The 18,564-nt window shown below is 33.8% G+C and overlaps 1 protein-coding gene across 1 annotated transcript in view; it reads left to right on the top strand.

Moving 5' to 3' along the window:
- LOC124354479 (DNA excision repair protein ERCC-6-like) overlaps positions 1 to 18,564 on the top strand; it is a 51,530-nt gene that overhangs the window by 7,915 nt on the left and 25,051 nt on the right. The window contains exons 6-12 of the mRNA XM_046804961.1: positions 2,251 to 2,404; positions 6,316 to 6,468; positions 7,350 to 7,477; positions 7,603 to 7,763; positions 11,024 to 11,221; positions 11,552 to 11,900; positions 16,202 to 16,395. Of these exons, the coding sequence (XP_046660917.1) occupies positions 2,251 to 2,404; positions 6,316 to 6,468; positions 7,350 to 7,477; positions 7,603 to 7,763; positions 11,024 to 11,221; positions 11,552 to 11,900; positions 16,202 to 16,395 (1,337 nt within the window). The remainder of the gene's footprint in view (positions 1 to 2,250; positions 2,405 to 6,315; positions 6,469 to 7,349; positions 7,478 to 7,602; positions 7,764 to 11,023; positions 11,222 to 11,551; positions 11,901 to 16,201; positions 16,396 to 18,564) is intronic.

Raw genomic sequence — 18,564 nt, 5'->3', positions numbered from 1 at the left:
ATATTTTTATGTTTACCTCTCACTATTTATGGCAGCATACACAGAACTTCCACAGTTGTTTTCCCTTTTTCTCAGCTGTCAGTGCTTCAGGGAATGTTTGTGAATTATAAAAGAAGCTGCCTAAAACATTTGTTTTATGATGTTCATGTAATTTTTTGTATTTATAGTTCTACTACAGATTTCTCCCAATATTTGTAGCACTCCAATCTCACTTCTAGCCGCTGTCACCTGAACTAATTTCTGCCAACGCAGTATTTTAACATTTGCAACTACAATAATCATACAGTAAATACTGCTGTGTTAGATTTCTTATTTAGTGTTGAATGACTGCACAAGTTTGTGACTTTTACCATACAATAGCGATATCTAATAAAGAATTTTGAAATTCTTGTTTTCAAGTTGCTCTTTTGTTATTTTGGAAGTTCAGTTGGAAAGTTAACAATTATTATTTTAGTTTTTTCTTTACACTGATGAGAATATAATAATATGCTAAAACTATATTTAAATGTGATGGTCATGATTTGTGTATTGGATTGTTGACAAAAAATTTAGGGTGTATTCAATTTACTGATTGTTGATAAAATTAGAATCACCACAGTATTTCCAACATCAACAATTTGGAAGTCGATAAACCATCATTTCAAGTTTTTTAGAGAGGAATAAACACTGTGTGATAGCTTACTCGGTGATAGACTGTTCTGGAAGCAGTCATTCAGTCACAGAGTGGTTTCTGAAATGAAAAATTCTTAATTTATACAGGCAAAGTTAGGGCTGCATGGCCCTTTCTTACACTTAACCTGCGACAACTTCAAATTTAAAACATTAAATAAATATTACCTTAAGAATAAAACAAAAAATAATAATGATAAATAAAATAAAGAAATAATTACATTTAAACGATGTGGTGAAATTAATATAATATTTTAACGTTTTATAATTAAAATTTAACACATTAATAAATTAACTACTTCTGTTATTCTTAAAACATATAAATAAAATTATACTCTTAATGTACAAATAAATTTAAGTATTTATTGCTAATGAATCCTAACTTTTATCACACACAATCTCACATTCATCCCTCTGCCAGTGTCACACCCATAGCATCTCAGACCGGAACTGCCCCGGCTAAGTGCTCAAGATACATATCTTTCAGTTTCGCCACAAACCGGGAACGGCTATCGATGGAAGTAATTGTTTGGGGAAGGGCATTCCACAACCTACAAGCCATTACATGGAATGTCTTATCAAACACTGCAGTCCTGTGCTGAGGCATTCTCAAAATGTATGAGCCAGAGCGAGCGCTTCTTACACCTAAATGAGACACAGATTTAAAATATTCAGAAAAATATCTTGGAAAACCACATTTCAATATTGAATGAACTAGTTTTAGAATTTTTATGGATCTTTTATCTTTTAATTTTAGATTATTTGACTGAATATAGTACGGTGTGATGTGCTGCTCCCGTCTCACATCGTAAACGTAACGTATACAATAGTTTTGAGTTCTTTGCAGCTTCTCACTAAGTACTATGGTCATATCATTGATCACGGAGTTACAGTAATTGAAATATGGAAGTACAAGTGATTTAGTCAAGAGCTGCTTGATATGTTCCAGTAAAAATCGTTGTAAACATTTGAGTTTCTGCCCAGTCGCAAGTCATATGTAGGATGAAAAGTAGGGTCAAAAAGTTCTTCACATTGTTACCTATATTCATACAAGGGTTTGCTGAAATGGAAATTTTATTTACTGCTGTTAGGAGCACATCTTAATGAAAGCACTGAGCATTCCTTCCATTACTGTCGTAAAAAGTGTGAGTCATTTCAGATGGCTTATTTTACTGATTTTTACTTCCATGACTGTAGGCCTAAAAAAGCCCCATGTCTTATCAACTGGCGCGGTTAGTTGAATTCAAGATGCTATCATTTCCAATAGCCCTTTCAGTAATGTTCCCGGAAATGTTGCACTCTGTTGTTTTCATCACAAATCCTCTGTACACGTTCTTCAGGATCTCACAGGTTTTAACTTTTGTTTATCAATGATAACACAGAATTTGATGTTGATCTTACAGATGAAATTAACAAAATAATCTACACATTCCTAAGTCAGTAAGGGAAGAAATGCCAAATAGTATGACATAATAATTCAGAGAACTTATTCCCGTAAATTTGAAACACTCAATACTTCATACTTTCTTTAAATTCCCCTTCGCTAACCATGGGTCTGATATATGATGACTTGTTCAACAGCTAAGAAGGAGTTGGATGACGGGGACGTGGATGCATTCAATCGCCGCATTCGACTGTGGGAGCGAGAGAAACAAAAAGAATGTGTGGAAGAGAAATATCATCAGCTGGATGGTGGCTACAAGCTCCCTTTGAACATGTGGGACAAACTTTACAAGTATGTGGCATACCCAGACAGGCATTTGTTACTTTTATATGTAACGTGTCAACCCTTGAAGAGCTGATGACACTCAATCAGTGCTCAGAGTTGTAAATTAGGATATAAATAACTAGAGCTCAGCTCTGGACAAACTTTACAAGTATGTGGCATACCCAGACAGGCATTTGTTACTTTTATATGTAACGTGTCAACCCTTGAAGAGCTGATGACACTCAATCAGTGCTCAGAGTTGTAAATTAGGATATAAATAACTAGAGCTCAGCTCTGTTACTAAAGTCAAGTCCAATGGGGGAAGCAAAATGGTGGCAGGAAGATTGGTCTTTGTCACAAAGCTCATAACATTTAGTTATATGTGTTCAAATCTCTAAATGTAGGTTTTCATTTATCTAGACTCATTGCATAATCTTTTATTTTTACTTTTATCAATTATTATTTGTATTTTATAATATTGTAATTTATAATAATTTTAGTTAAAGTAAAGGCTCAAAATAAATTAAACTATTATAAAACAATTTCTACATATTTTTCTCTAAATTATGATTTTTGTATTTTAAATTGTGTTAATAAGCGATTATGTAATAAATTTTGTAGATTTTTCCAATTCGTCCTAAAATTTTAAGCTTTTAAAATTGGCTTTGTAATGTGTGAACTTGTTTTCTTTGTACTGATAAGTTATAGATTTGTATATCTGCAAAGTTCATGTTTATATTAAAGTACTTACTATTTATTTCCTTTCTTGTAGGTGGTTCAGACAATTAGTTAATAAAAATCAATATTTTATTAGTAAAATGAATTATGTTTTTTATATGTAACAGAGATTTTTTTCTGACACTGTACAAATATTAAGGAATTTATCTCAATATTATAAATAAAATTAAGAGTTTTTAACCCTCCGAGCGCTTTTCGTCACGGCCGCGCTAATATGAGCCAAAGTCGCGCCCGCGACTATATAACAGTGCTTTGTATTATATTCATATTAAAATGACAGCAAATTGGTCACATTCGGTATCATTTGAAAGATGAAGATTTGTTATAGTACATATAATCGCGACAATGCATAATTGTGGAGGCAGTGCATTATGTCATACTTTGTTTTGACGATATGTTACAACTGCATACCGGTGACAGCTGACTGCGGTGTTGCGTGATTTTACAAACATGGATTGCGATACTTTGGAACATTCTAGTGAAATTCGGGATGTTTTAGATAAATATATATCTAGTGAAAACGATGCAAGTGACATTGAAGCTCCTGATATACCTTCAGACATTTCACTTCTTGATTTTTCAAGTGGCAGTGGTGAAGAGTACAAACCGGACCCTAATGAACTTTCAAGCTAGAGTCAAATTACGCCGGTGCACAGTTTGCTAAAGCAAAAAAAAGACCGAAGCAGAGTTTAGTGCCCTGGCTGTAATACAGGTGTGCACAAGGAATGTTTCCACTTATTAGAACATGTCTGGAGACCCCTTAGGCCTGAAAGAAAAAGAAAGGCATCACAAAGCAGTGACTCAGAGTAAACACGGGGAAAAAATTGTGTATATACTTGTGATTTATTCAATGTTATAGTTTGGTTTTTAGTTTCAATATAAACAAAGTGTATATATTTGTAAAACTTATTAAATTTGGAATAATATGGCTATTTTGAAACTGTTTTTTGTATAATAGTGAAATCTTGAGTAGTGGATGTTAGGACATGACAAACTTTTGAAACTTTTTTTTACTTCGGAGGGCTACATACCTGAACAGACAGAGGGCAAGTACAAAACTGTTATATTTTATTCCTTTTTGTTTTGTGAATAAATTTATATATAACATGGACAATTTAATTACAAAATTGTATTTTATATGGTTTTTTAAAAAGAGAACTTTAAAAGCGCCAAAAAAGCTGTGATACTAAGGGAGTGGGTATGTGGCACTCGGATGGTTAAGGATGTGTAATTATTATATAAAACTTTTAAATAAAGATAAGATGATTTGTTATAGGACTACTTCAGTAATACTGTATTGGTTATAAGTTCATTAATTTTCCAATTAATTAATTTAGAAAAAAATAATTAGATTAGGTGTTTACTATTGTATACTGAGAGTCAGACCAAATATCTGATTATTACTATGGCTCATATGACCACCCTATTGGGGTTTGCTGGCATTTATTGTGTAATTTAACAATTGCTCTACATGAATTGTTTGTTTTGAGAATTGTACGAATCCCTTAAGAGGATTCAGGACCAAAATTTTTGTTCTTTATTTCTTAGTTATTATTTTTTTTTTTGTATTTCTTACTATTGTAAATGCCAAATAATGACCAAAAAAAATGTTTTTGGGATTTTTGTTCTCTTATACATTACCTAAAAACAAGTTTTTTAGTAAAAATGGCAACTTTTTAAAATTGATATAACTACAGAAACACTCAACCAATTTTAATGATTTTGGTTTCAAATTATAGGTAATAACGAGTACAAAATATTCATGTATTTTCATAACTTTATTATATTGAGAAATATTTATAAATTAGGAAAATTTCTTTTCCAAAAACAAATTATACTAACTATATTTACAATTTTTCTTTACAGATAAGTATCTACCCAATATGGTTCAAAATACATGAAATTGTGCCTAATGCTACTGTAGTGGTGCATAAAAAATTTCATCCATTTATCTCCAACCGTTCTCTTGTAATATCCAGTTTTCTCCCTAAAAACAACGGAAAATTCAATTCACGGATAATCGCAGTCAAAGTATAATAACATGTTTACTTCATGATTCTAGCTTTTACAATAAACTTATGAAGCACAATGATACTGAACAGTGATTTAGTACCTATTAGGCACTTCCCTATATCAATGTTTGTATATTTTATGCATTTTAAATTTTTTAGTGTGTTTTTTAAACAAATCTTTACATAGCCTATCGCGACGACAAAATATAAATTTTACTTACTTTTAAAACTCTCCTGCTTCATATGATCTTCCTACCCATTTCACTAAGTAAAAGCAAATAAAAACTATTATTTTTACTTATAGAAGCACCGTTGAACAACATAATGAAACAATATTACAAAGCAGACAGCAGACTAACGTTTATATTTTTGACAGATGGAGAAAACAAAGAACATTGTTGCTATTGGTCTGTCATAGACCTCTAAAACTAAAGACAGACTGTTTTTAGAATTAATGTAGCACTATATAACGTACAAATGAAAAATACAAAACCTACAGCCTTTATTGCAAACAAGACAGACGCGCTAGCCTCACACAATAATGTCAATTCAACGCTTGCAGCGCTTTAGAAAAATACAGATTAAACACCCAAATATGCATTTATTTGGCATTATTAGGGTGTTTTCTTGTTTAGAATTTAATTTTCTATAACATGAAAGAAAAAAAATATTTTGTAAAAAAATTAGGTTTTTGGGTGCTGAATCCCCTTAAGCTATTAAAATGTTAATTAAATTCATACAAACATACGATTTTTAGATTTTACGATAAAAAGTCCAATTTTTGTGTAATTAAAAATCTCATCACATATGAATGGTTCAGATTACATATTAATAGTATTAAATAATTTCTAAGCAAAGTGAGAAAAATATACTTTATAGGAAAATTCAGGAACGCTCTTTTAAAATAGAAATTAATAACTGGTCCAACGACCTAAGTAATTACCAAGGTTTGAATCCTGGTTTAAGTACAGCATTTTTACACGCTAACAAATTATTATCTTAGCATAGCCTGAAGTAACATGATATGTTTTAAGACTAGAGCTTCAAATTGTTAAAAATGGTCCATAATCTTGTATATTCAACCAAATTTAAGCATATAAGATTAGAATTCTAAAAACATTCCATTGGCCCATGTTGATATTTGGACTGAAAATCAGGGTAAATAATGATTTATTTATCTGGTTGCAGTTACCAGCGGGTGGGGGTGAGATGGCTGTGGGAACTGGATCGGCAGCGATGTGGAGGAATCTTGGGGGATGAGATGGGATTAGGGAAGACCATCCAGGTGATAGCGTTCCTGGCCGGACTTCATGTGAGTGAGCTAAAGGACAAGGATACAGGGTAATGCTTCCTTCTCATTTTTTACAACTTGACATTCTTCAATATCTGAGGTTGTACAAAACATTAGTAATCTACTTTTTAGTAGTTTTCCTAAATGAAATGGTCTTCAAACCCTTTGTTTTGTATGTATATGTGCAAAAGGCACTCTAGTTTTCATATAGAAACTGGTAGTCATAAGATCTGAAGTTGCCATGTAACTCACAGTGGTTGTGGCCTTTTTATGTTATACTGAATAGAATCTGAAAAAGGAAGAGAGGTTTCATGGTTTGATGATGGCCAAATTATGTAATCATTAAGGATGACTAGGTTTCAAAAATAAAATGTTGGGGGCAATAAAAATATGTATTGTTGAAACCTGTATTAATAAAAACATTGTTTATTTAATTACCTGCTGATATATGTGATATTTATATTTTCCAAGATCTTTGAGTGGATGTTCCTCAGGTTTTAGATTCCTCAGATGTAATTCTTGTTTTAATTTGCATTTTTGTAGTTTTGATGTTTAAAAACTATTTTGAATGCTGGGGGTCTTTTATGAAGTACAATGCAGCTGTCTTCTGCGCTTTACCCAAGGGTTTTGATTATTTAGGCATGAACTGGATTTCCATGTTTAGGATTAGTGATAAGTAGTACTGCTAAATGTGCTGAAATGGTTTAGATCTTGTAATTAAAATAGTTCCAAATTTTTCATTTATTGGTTGCATTGATTCTTACTATTCTTTTACATTTAATTAAATTAAATATGGAAGAATTCTGAAATAAATTTTGAGCTTTACTTTTAATTTTCTTTTATATCATTGATATGCAAAACAAATTATTGAGGAATTAACTATGTTTACCTTTGTGCTTTTGGTTTTGTTAAGTTGGCAGCATTGTTGCAGGTTTCGAGGACTGGGTCCTACACTCATAGTCTGTCCCACCACTGTGATGCACCAGTGGGTCAAAGAATTTCATCAGTGGTTTCCCCCACTCAGAGTGGCAATACTGCATGAGTCTGGAACATTCACTGGTGAGTAAATTGTAGCATATAAGTTGAAATCATTTAGGTTTGATATTCAATGTATAAATTACTTCTATATAATCCATTTTTGTTTTGTATCCTTTTATATGATTTGTGCTATGGGAACTGTGCAGGCAAGCAGCGTAGTAGACTCATCGCCAATATGGTGCAATTCTCAGGGGTCCTGATTACCTCTTACACTGGTGTGACCCAACACAAGGAAGATATCATCACTCGGAGGTGGCATTATGTCATACTGGACGAAGGCCACAAGATACGTAACCCTGATGCTCAGGTGAGCTCGATGGAATTATAGAACAGAATGTAAACTTTGAGCTCAGAGGTGTCACTCCTGACTTTGCCCAGTAGAACATAAATAGGGTTCAGCAAACTTATGTCACATCTGGGCAACCCAGTGGATCTCCAGCAACACGTCACTAACCACAGAGTTTGAATATTGGAGTAAGGTCTGGTAGGTCCAGTTCATTGCTGAGGATGATGTTTAAAGTGTTTGGGACTCCCCAATACCAAAAGCTTTAACAATTCATTTTAAACATTTTAAAGCTTTAACAGTCATTTCTCCCTACCTGCTTTTTTTAGTGCTAGACTGCCTTTCTTCCAAGATGACATGGCTGAGACTGTGCATGTCCACTCTATCCTCCCTTATGGTGGTTGTCACGTAGAACTTGACAGAATTTCCAATCACACTGTCGGAAACAAAATTCACTCTAATGTCCTAAAAGTTATTCAAGATCACTTAATAGTCTCCTTAATGGTTCTTTTTTTTATTTACAAATACAATATTGTAGACAGTTTTGTTCTGACATATCCTGTCATATCTGAAGTTGGCATATGCCCAATTGAAGGTTTGTTACTACTTGAATTTTTTTAATTAATTGAAAAAATCACTTGTTTTATTCTTCTCTGCCGACATACTAGTATTAGCAATAATTTTAGACTCTGCACAAGTTTTGCATTGCTATCTGGTGGGAGAAACATAAACTGCTTAAGCTGTGCCAAGCACAACATTATTATACCATAAGCTCTTTGACACTCCATCATATGTTCAGGTGTTGATTCTGGAACCAATTATTGAAGAGTGCAACCATAGTTTGCACTGCAATAGATTAGTAAAATTTTGCAATAACAAGAAAGTTCAATGTTTGTGCTTAAAGTTCAATAGAGTTTTTTAATCTTTTTTGTTTCTTTTCATTTTCTATAAACAAAAATATGTTCTTTATCACATATGCACGATTATTCATTTTTCAACCCCTCATAGATTTACATTTAAATAGCATACTTTGTGCCTCCCTTACTTATGTTTATGCCCTCAAAATATGAGGCTTTTACAGAAGCCAATCAGATTTGATGGCTCTTGTTCTCTGATGATGTGAGGAGATATGCCCTAGGTTTTTTTTTATAATTGTAGATATGGCAGAACAATTTAGCCATATATGTTCTACTGATTCTTCTGCTTCTCCGCAGAGTCTGCAATCATCAGTCTGACTAAGACCCACCTTCATAAAGTGTTTTATAAGGGAGCCATGTTCTGTCAGTATCTCTACTATCATTTTTATGTCCTCCTTACTTTGATCTAAGAGAGATGCCCTCCCTTTAGCGTAAGGAGGGATAAACATTTTTTTATTGTCTCAATCCTGAGGCCCTACTCCAGTTAAAGAATCTAATCCTCTTTCCCAATCTTTTACAAGAGCTCTGCTGTAGGAGAAATTTACTCCGCAGCCTGGCTCTGGCCCTACCATAAGGGACTCCGTTCCTATTTTGGTGAGGGTATCTGCTTTTTCATTTATGAATGCCCTCATGGTCCGGCATGCAACCAAGTGTAACTTTGTTCTTCTTTGCCATTTCTACCAGAGCATTCTTACATTCCCAAACTGCTCTCAAATCAAACAAACAGACGTCAAGTTCCTTTAGTGCAGCCTGACTGTCAAAGAGTTATAACTGCTCCTTTTGGCCTCATTTGTATGAGTCTTCTGGCACATGATTCTATTGTGATGACTTCCGCTTGGAAGACTGTGGTGTGGTTTACCAGGGGTTCAGCTAGGTTAACTCCTGGTCCGTATATACAGAATCGTACTCTAGAGTCAAGGCGTGACCCATCTGTATAAAACTTTTGGACTCCTTTAGTAGGGTAGGCCTCCCTGGTTTTTGTTCTACTTTCCTTTCGGCCACCACACTAATGCAGCATATGTGACCATTGGTTTTATAATGGTTTCATAAATCTAATAAATCATTTTGGGTTTCAATCCAAAGAGCGTTTTACAGGCCCCAAGGACCTTTGTCGCTTTAGATATTGTGTTCTCAATGTGTGGGTTCCAATTCAGCGTATTATCCAGGACTACACCCAGATACTTTACTTCATTAGAGTGTGTTATCCTGGTATAGACTGAGTGGGTGTACATGTAAGGTTTCGTCCCTAATGTGTCCATTAATTATTTTTTCCATAGTTTTTACCATTAAGGTTAGGCTTATAGGGCTTATAGATCTGTATGTGTTGTGTTAAGACTGATCCCTGTCTTTTTTTTACAAACACTACAAGTGCCATCCTTCAGTTCTTTGGATTAAATCCTAGGACATAGCTGCTTTTAAGCAGAATAGTCAGAGAACTTAATAATATATCCAACCCTTCTTGAAGAACAGCTGCGAAAACTCCATCCACCCCAGGGGATTTAAATGGCTTAAAGCATTCTTATCAACAATCACAAGTAGTTAACTGTATGAAATAAATGCCATAAGTATTTAACATGATTTTTAATTACTTTTACGCTGTATGACAAGCGACTACATAAGTAATGTAAAAATGTAATGTTAGGGGTTGAACATTGAACTGAAAAACTTTCCATCTTTATATGATAAAAACAATCCCAAAGACCACCATATCCAAAGTTTAATCATAAAATTGTTTTTCAATTATTAAACAAATAAATAAAAAATATTAAAAAATACAATTTTTTTATAATTCGTTCTTAAATCCTACAGTGTTACTAAAAAACACTCAGGCACTGTGTATGGCACAATTGTTTTTTCTTTTTATCCCAGCACTAAAAGGTTTAAAGGACTTGACATTATCAAGTGACAGGATATTCAGGATGGATATGGTGGGAGCCACGTTCTGTCAAGACACCATGTTACAGCTATCATGGAGAGAGATAACTGGTACTATCTCATTCATGTCACTTTGGAAGAATAGGAAGCTAACTCTTTTCTAGCTTCTTCCAATCAAAATACTCCTTCATGTTTAACTGACAAACCTAAACACTAAAACCAGTTGTCCTCTGCAGTAAATTAGATCAATTGGCCAACCTTTTTACCCCATTATTTGTGGTTAGTGATTAACCACATCAGGTTTCTTAAATGTAACTGACATGTCAGTTTTTTGCTATACCCAGTATGAAACAAATCTAAGATATTATTGTTTGCTAAAATGAACATAGATAGTCTTTTTCATATATTTTAGAGTCACATTGCTTTTGGATTAATCCAACAAAATAAACTGTGTGATGGAGTTTACTTCAAGTGATTGACAAGTTTCCATAGGTGACGCTAGTGGTGAAGCAACTCAAGACCTCTCACAGAATCATCCTGTCCGGGTCTCCAATGCAGAACAATCTCAAGGAGCTCTGGTCGCTGTTTGATTTTGTGTTCCCGGGAAAACTTGGTACTCTACCAGTATTTCTGGAGCAGTTTGCAGTCCCTATCACACAGGGCGGGTACGCCAATGCTTCACAAGTCCAGGTCAGTTGCGTTTTCTTGCAGTCATTCCTTTTTTTATTACAGAAAAAACAGCTGAAATCTTTTTTATAGGTAGGCACCCAAAAGAGAAACTGAGTCCTTTGTCTCAATCTCTCCTTTCAAAAACTCTGTTGGTTGACTTGGGGTCTTATCACCTATATACTTTGATCCTCCAAAACCAGCCACAATAATCAGTCAGGTTTCATATTGCACGTTAAATTTGCTCTCTGGCTTCTTCTTATGAAAAATAAAATACTCTATTTACTTATCATTTGATGGGAAACTAGTTCCCCACAAAATACTTATGAAATAGCTTAATCATGCGTTGTCCAGGTGATGACGGCATTCAAATGTGCGACAGTACTGAAGGACACAATCGCCCCATATCTACTGCGCAGGATGAAGGCTGACGTCAAGTGCCATGTAAACCTTCCTGAGAAGAATGAACAGGTGTTGTTCTGTCGGTTGACAGAGGAGCAGCGGAATCTCTATAAGAACTATGTGGAGTCAGGAGAGGTCAGCAGGATACTGGAGGGTCGGCTGAAGATCTTCATGGGGCTCATCACTCTCCGGAAGATCTGCAATCACCCAGACCTCTATTCTGGAGGACCAAAGCTGTACCCAGGGGAGACCGTGGAGAGCCTTCCTGAGGAGGAGCGCTATGGGCACTGGAAGAAATCAGGTAGGATTGTGATTATTAAAAAATACATTAATTTGGTTAGCTGATTGATTTAATTGGGTTTTTATTATTTTCCTTCTCAAAGAGATCAGATTGCATTATTACTGTGACAATATACTTATCCTGATGATAATGTAATAAAGATATCGTTAACTTTATTGTTAATACACACTAGCTATTCTTTAAGAAACAGTTGATGACTCATGTTATATATTTCCTTTTACCTCATGTCTCAATTACTTGAACAAAGTTCATGAGAAATAATATGTACCATCAAGAGAAATGTTTTTAATAACTTTTAAGTATTTATTGGGTGTTGCGATCATTCAATACATGTCATATGTTCAGTGTTTGGTGTATCAATTTTTGGTATAAACATCTGGAAATTCTAAAAACAGCCATTCTGTAAAGAGCCATGTATTTCAAAATATTAAAACCTATATATGACCTATTCAAGCTCTAGAAGTAAGTTCTGTATAAACTGCACTTCAACTTATCCATCTCTGTTTCCTTCAATATCCATTGATTTCAATTTACCTGAGACAGTTTAGATATATATTTTTATTACTTTTCCTGATATCTCTAACCAATACATTCTTTTGTTATTTTCAAAGCTATAACTGCAGTTCTAACCCCCTGCCTTCCCTCCTAGGTCCCAAGTTTTGCCTTAATTTCTTTATTAATACCTTTAAATATAATTTCATTTTTTTAATATTGTTCAGTATAAATGTAGTTTTTACAAAATAATTATTAATTGTGGAGTTTAACTCTTTCCATGCCAACCCATTTTTAAAAGTACCAGCAAACAACTGTAAGGCATTGTTCAAATTCACCAAGATCTTATAAAACCCATTATAACTATTTTATTTACCAATATATAAAAAAATATGAGAATTTCTTGTACAATTAAGTTATTTTTAAAACAACATTTGATGCTTTTCTGTTACACAGGAGAAAGTACTGTATATGTAATAATTCTTAACTGAATTTTAACATTTCCAAAGCTTACCTTATATGAGCCTGTGAAAGGAAAAGTGGTGTGTCAGTTTTTTTTTTATTTTCAGTTTTAACCTGATATGAACTCCTTAAGGGTCATTACATTTGATGGAATAGTGAAGCAAGTCAAAACTCCATTCTTTATACTGTTTATTGGTCTTTTGAAAAAAATTGTATTTAACAGAATATTAGTTTTTGTTGTAAGGAATAGTGATGTAAGTCTGACTTGCTTCACTGTTCCACACTGTGTTAAACAGAACAGCTGATCCATTAGATGGAAAAGTGGTGTATGTCTGACTTATTTCCACTGTTCCTTGTGATTCTTTCAGTTTGCTTATACAACTGGGCTTTGCAAAGTAACCATGCCTAGTACACATAGAATAAGAGATGGCTCTCGAGTAAACAAATGAAAATCTGTGAAGTATCATCTTCAGTTGCCAAATGCTAATGTAGTAGTTTGTAAAAAGTTTTTTTTTTACACATTTTTCAGATTTCAGATGGAAGGACTTTTAGAGCCTTACAAAAAATTAGTCAAGGACAAGTACCTGGGTCTGATATGAGGGGTAATAAGCAACCATGTACATACAAAATAGACGATGAACGTTTACAAATAGTAAGAGATCACATTTCTTCTTTCCCTTCAAACGAATCACACTACACAAGGACCCGCAATCCAAATAGGAAATATCTCTCAGAGAACCTTAATATTAGACCTGATGTACAACTTGTAAAAAGAACAATGTGCTGCTAGCAATGCAGAACCAGTGTCAGAAAGCCATTTACCGCCGTACTTTTAATTTCGAATTTAATCCTCATTTTAATCCTCCCCGGAAAGATACCTGCACAAAATGCAACACATTCAAAGTGAAATTTGATATGTGTGAAAACAATTGAGGAGAAGTAAACTCTTCAGACTGCTCATGAGTTGCATTTACGTAAAGCGGATCTTTCCAGGCAAAAGTTGAAAGAGGCAATGGAAGAATCCAAATCAAATCCAGATGTTAATATTACTATGCATTTACTTTTGATCTCCAAAAAGCATTAACCTTTCCCTAGACTCACCTGTTCTGTAGCGTATTATAAACGCAATTATGTATGGGTATAACCTAGGGGTGTCACGAGCTATCCAGAGGAAATGGATACATGTATGTTTGGAACGAGGTAACAGCCTCACGGGGTTCTCAGGAGATAAGTTCCTGCATAGTTGAGCATTTACGTCACAGAGTCCCTGAAAACTGTAACGATATTTTCATGTTTAGTGGACTGTTGCGGGGGCAGAACCGCAATGTTAAAGTTGCTCTAGCTAATGCACTTTGTACAGCAAGTAGATAATAACACCTTAAGATTATCGATCATAAGTTTATGACGTGTGGGCCATTCTTACTTGCCCAACGATGGTGATTTTGAGGTTATAGAGAAAGCCTCCAGAGGAAAGGCGATGTATACCCTCAAGATTGGTATAGTGTTATTGCAAAACCCAAACACAAGAAACCTTACTTTGTGAAGGAAATGCAACAGAAAGACATGCTTTCAACTCAAACTCTTGAGAAATCAATCACAAGAAGAAAGAAAAATGCTGTGGGTAAAACCCATATCTTGGCTCAAAATTCAATGGTTAAGGTATGTACAGGATGATCCCTTTAAAATCCTGTACAAAGAAACTCTTAATGATGATATGCCTTTTGATGCTTTGGATATTACACCTGCCAAGAGAGGACGACACATCAAAAATCTGAGCAATGTTTTAATGGAACCTCTTTATTCGAATCCTCGTGAAGTCACTGTTTCAAAGAAGAAAGACATGATTGATCTTCCATACATACCACCAATCCACCATGGGTTTTATATGAATCTTAGTGACTGCAAGTCAGTGTGATGAGAACCCAGTTATCTACAGTGAATCAGAAACAGACTAAATTTTTTTTAATAAAAAAAAATGTTTAATCTGATTTTAAATAATTTAATATTTTATTGTAATATTTTAAATATGTTTACTAGCTACTTTGAATAATATTGTTTTAATAATAAACTTACTATTTCATGGCAACAACGCTTTATTATTCATCACAATCCGTAACTTTTGAAGGAAAAGTGGTGTAAGTCATACTTAATACTATTATTTTATTAGTATAAAACTATAATAAGTAAAAAAACTACAATTGAAACTGCCCAAAAGTTAAAATGGTTATCATAGAATAAAAAATAAGATATAATTTTAAGATAATATTTACATTTGGATTTGTGAAACTGTTTTTAGTAAACCCTTTCATTGCTCAAAACTATGGTAACTTGACTTAGGCCACTTTTCCTTTCACAGGCTCATATACAGATGTGGTTATAACGTTTGTTTTTTCCAAAAGTTTACAGAGGTATAAATTTGGTAATGTGTAAAACACATATGTAAACAAACAGTACAAACAGCAGCACAACCTCAACTATGACTGAAGTATCTAACAGCTGCACAGCCTAAATACCTTGGCAGTAAACACTCCATGAGCTTATAAAGCAACTAATTTAATATCATTGTGCTATATTTAGGGAGTTAAGTACCCAACGTCTTTGTCACATGGACATTAGCGTGGAAAGTGTTAATAGTTTTAATATTAATTATTAATAAATTATAAATAAAAAATGTATATGACTAAACATTACAAACTCATATAATGCTAAGGCAATTAATTAATTTATTTTATTAGAATGAAAAATGTTCATTATAAGAATTAAATTCATGGATATCGTCATTGATCGTTGAGCTGCAATTTCATTTAATCTACAAACACAAAATATATTCAACAAATTACACAAAAGCTGTGCACAACACTGAAATAATTGCAGTAATACAACACATGCGTAGAGAAAAAGCAAAATACACCAAGAACCTTCTATTGACTCCCAAATAGTTTTCAGGGGGTTACATATTCAAGCATGGCCCACAGATAGGTCATTCAGTTTATCCCTTATGTGCAAGCGTTGTCTTTGAGATGTTAATTAACATGCCTTCATGAATGCATGCTGTTAATTAAGGATCCTTTTTTAAGGATAAGTCAGTTTAAGATAATAGTAAGAATAGACATAGTACTCACACTCTTAATCTCTCAACTTGGTTTTAAGTATTTTAAGTAAATAATTGTAGATTTTTTACATTGTGTTTTAAATTCCTATGAACAATACGTATTATGATTGGATTGACTCAGGTCTGTGTCAAGTATTTAAAGTAAATAATTGCAGGTTTTATAGATTATGTTTTTAAATCCCATCAACAATATGTATTATGACTGGATTAACTCAGGTCGATGTTTAACCTGTAGGTAAAATGGCTGTAGTGGAAACCTTGCTACGGTTATGGAACCGTCAAGGCCATCGAGTGTTGGTGTTCACTCAGAGCCGTCAGATGTTGGCAATCATGGAGGTGTTTGTTGAAAAAGCCGGCTACAAGTACCTGAAACTTGATGGCGGAACCTCCATTGCTGCCAGGCAACCGCTCATCAATAAATTCAATCAGGTATTCACTTTAAAGTTGATCAAAATCATCGTAGTTGATTCAGTTTATTTGTTTTCTGCATAATACTGCATAAACTGTAAAAAAGTATAAATAAATAGAAAGTGATGACTTAAAGTGATTATATCTATGAGCCTCAGTCATTACTATAATGACCCAGGTGTAGATAAGTAGTGAGTAGTGTAGAAGTATAATCAGGTGTAGATATGTTCAGGTCCTCGGCAACTTCTCTAATAGTGATTCGAAAATAGGCTAATACTATTTTCTTCACTTCATCAATTGTGACAGGTCAAATTACGACATTTAAATATTCGCGGGGAATTAGCAGACTGTGACGTCAGTAAATCACATGTTATCGGAATTGAGATTTATTTAATTAATAACGGAGAAATATATTAAACTTCATACGGGAACAAATTTAATTAATTAAAATGAGTTAAACATAACCAAAATTCGTGTTTTACAAAAGTACTAAATAAAATTACGCAGAAAAGCCAATTGTGGGATAAAATGACTCGCGTATTGATGACATCAGAAAGCACATGTTGCAAAAAATTTAAATAAAAAAGCTATAGAAAAATAATAAAAGAAAATAGAAAGACTTAAATTGATCAATTATAGTGAACGTGATAAATTTCGACAATTATGAGAAAAGAATCAAATTATATTCAATCATGAAGACGCTGATTTGAACGGGAGAGGAGATGAGTATTGTTTGAGCAGGTATGCGTGGTTTTAGACGGAGAATCTTTCTTCTCTCTTTGGACTTGAAGCAGCGAGGACGTGTACTCGTGTAGATCCTCCTGGTACAGTAGTGATGAAATGTGAAACTGTACAATAGTGCATTAAAGTTGTAATCAGGGATGGGATGTTGTGTTAGTGAACAAATTATCAAAGCAAAGTGAGTAGAATTAGACAGTATAACATAAAATAAATTGACGTCAAAGTCATTTGCTTTGTCTTTCATTGACTATCCCATCTACAAAGAAATGTGGTAAGTAAGAAAATAAGCTTAGCTTAAAGAATATTACTTTCAATACTTATTTGATTCAAAGTGATTGATAAGAACAGTGAATATTTTGTGAACTTTATTATGATATAAACAATCATATTGATCAGAACTTTCAATAGAGTAATATTAAGTTTGAACCATCATTCAACCTACTTAAAAAACCTGAGATAGATATAGACCCAGTGCTAGTGATATATAACGTGTAGCCTACTTTCACTAATACAAACTACACTTCCAACAACACCACAGACATTAAAGTTTGATCGTTATTTAAATACCGACTTGGAACAATATGAGTCAGCCAACAGGGGACAACAACACATGTTAAAAAGCAGTTTAAAAAACTGATCGTAAGCAAGTCGCACAACCAACGAGGGGCAGCACACTTAGAAAACTGATTGTGAGCAAATTGGCACAACAAACGGGGGATGACGAACGTAGCAAAATCGCACAGCCAACGTGGGGCCTGGATCGTAACACAATGTATTCGTCTGTTCTTGACATGCTCAGGCATTTGGCAAGCTGTTTGTCATTCACATCTTCTTGTCCTTCTGAGAACGTTTTGTACCACTGATACAACATTGCTTCAGCCCAAGGTAGCTTTTCCATAGGCCGCAGTCAACATACGGAATGCATCCGTGCACTGCATTTCATTTTTAACAGAAAATTTGATGCAGATTCTTTGATCCATTTTTTTGAATAGGCACAAATCGAAGATGAGCCATGACACATGCAAGCAAGTCAGCTGTCAACAATTTTATTAACTGATCATTCAAAATGACTGAACTTGTTGGCACATGTCAAAGATATGTGTATCAAGATAATGCCGTTTGCTAGAATTCATGTTTTCAAAACTTTTTATTAGGTTTTCTAGACACAAGATGTTTTAAAAAAGTATCCGGATTGGTATGTTATCTCCTTTACATCTTAGTAAAATGAAATGTGGTGGATTTCCACTTCCAAGGCTGAATAAAAATTATTTAGTGTCTTGATTAAGTATTTTCTCTTCATATGCTTCATTATCTTAATTGCATTTCATTAATTAATGAAAGTGGCATACCGTATGTCTTTATGTTGATGATTCCCACTTCAAAATGTCTGCTAAATTTATAGAAAACAATGAAATTGAAATTTTTTCAACTTTTGAACAGAAAGGAGAA

This window comes from Homalodisca vitripennis, chromosome 2 (genome assembly GCF_021130785.1).
Source record: "Homalodisca vitripennis isolate AUS2020 chromosome 2, UT_GWSS_2.1, whole genome shotgun sequence".
Lineage (NCBI taxonomy): Eukaryota > Metazoa > Arthropoda > Insecta > Hemiptera > Cicadellidae > Homalodisca > Homalodisca vitripennis.
This window is presented reverse-complemented; position numbering and strand designations above follow the sequence as displayed.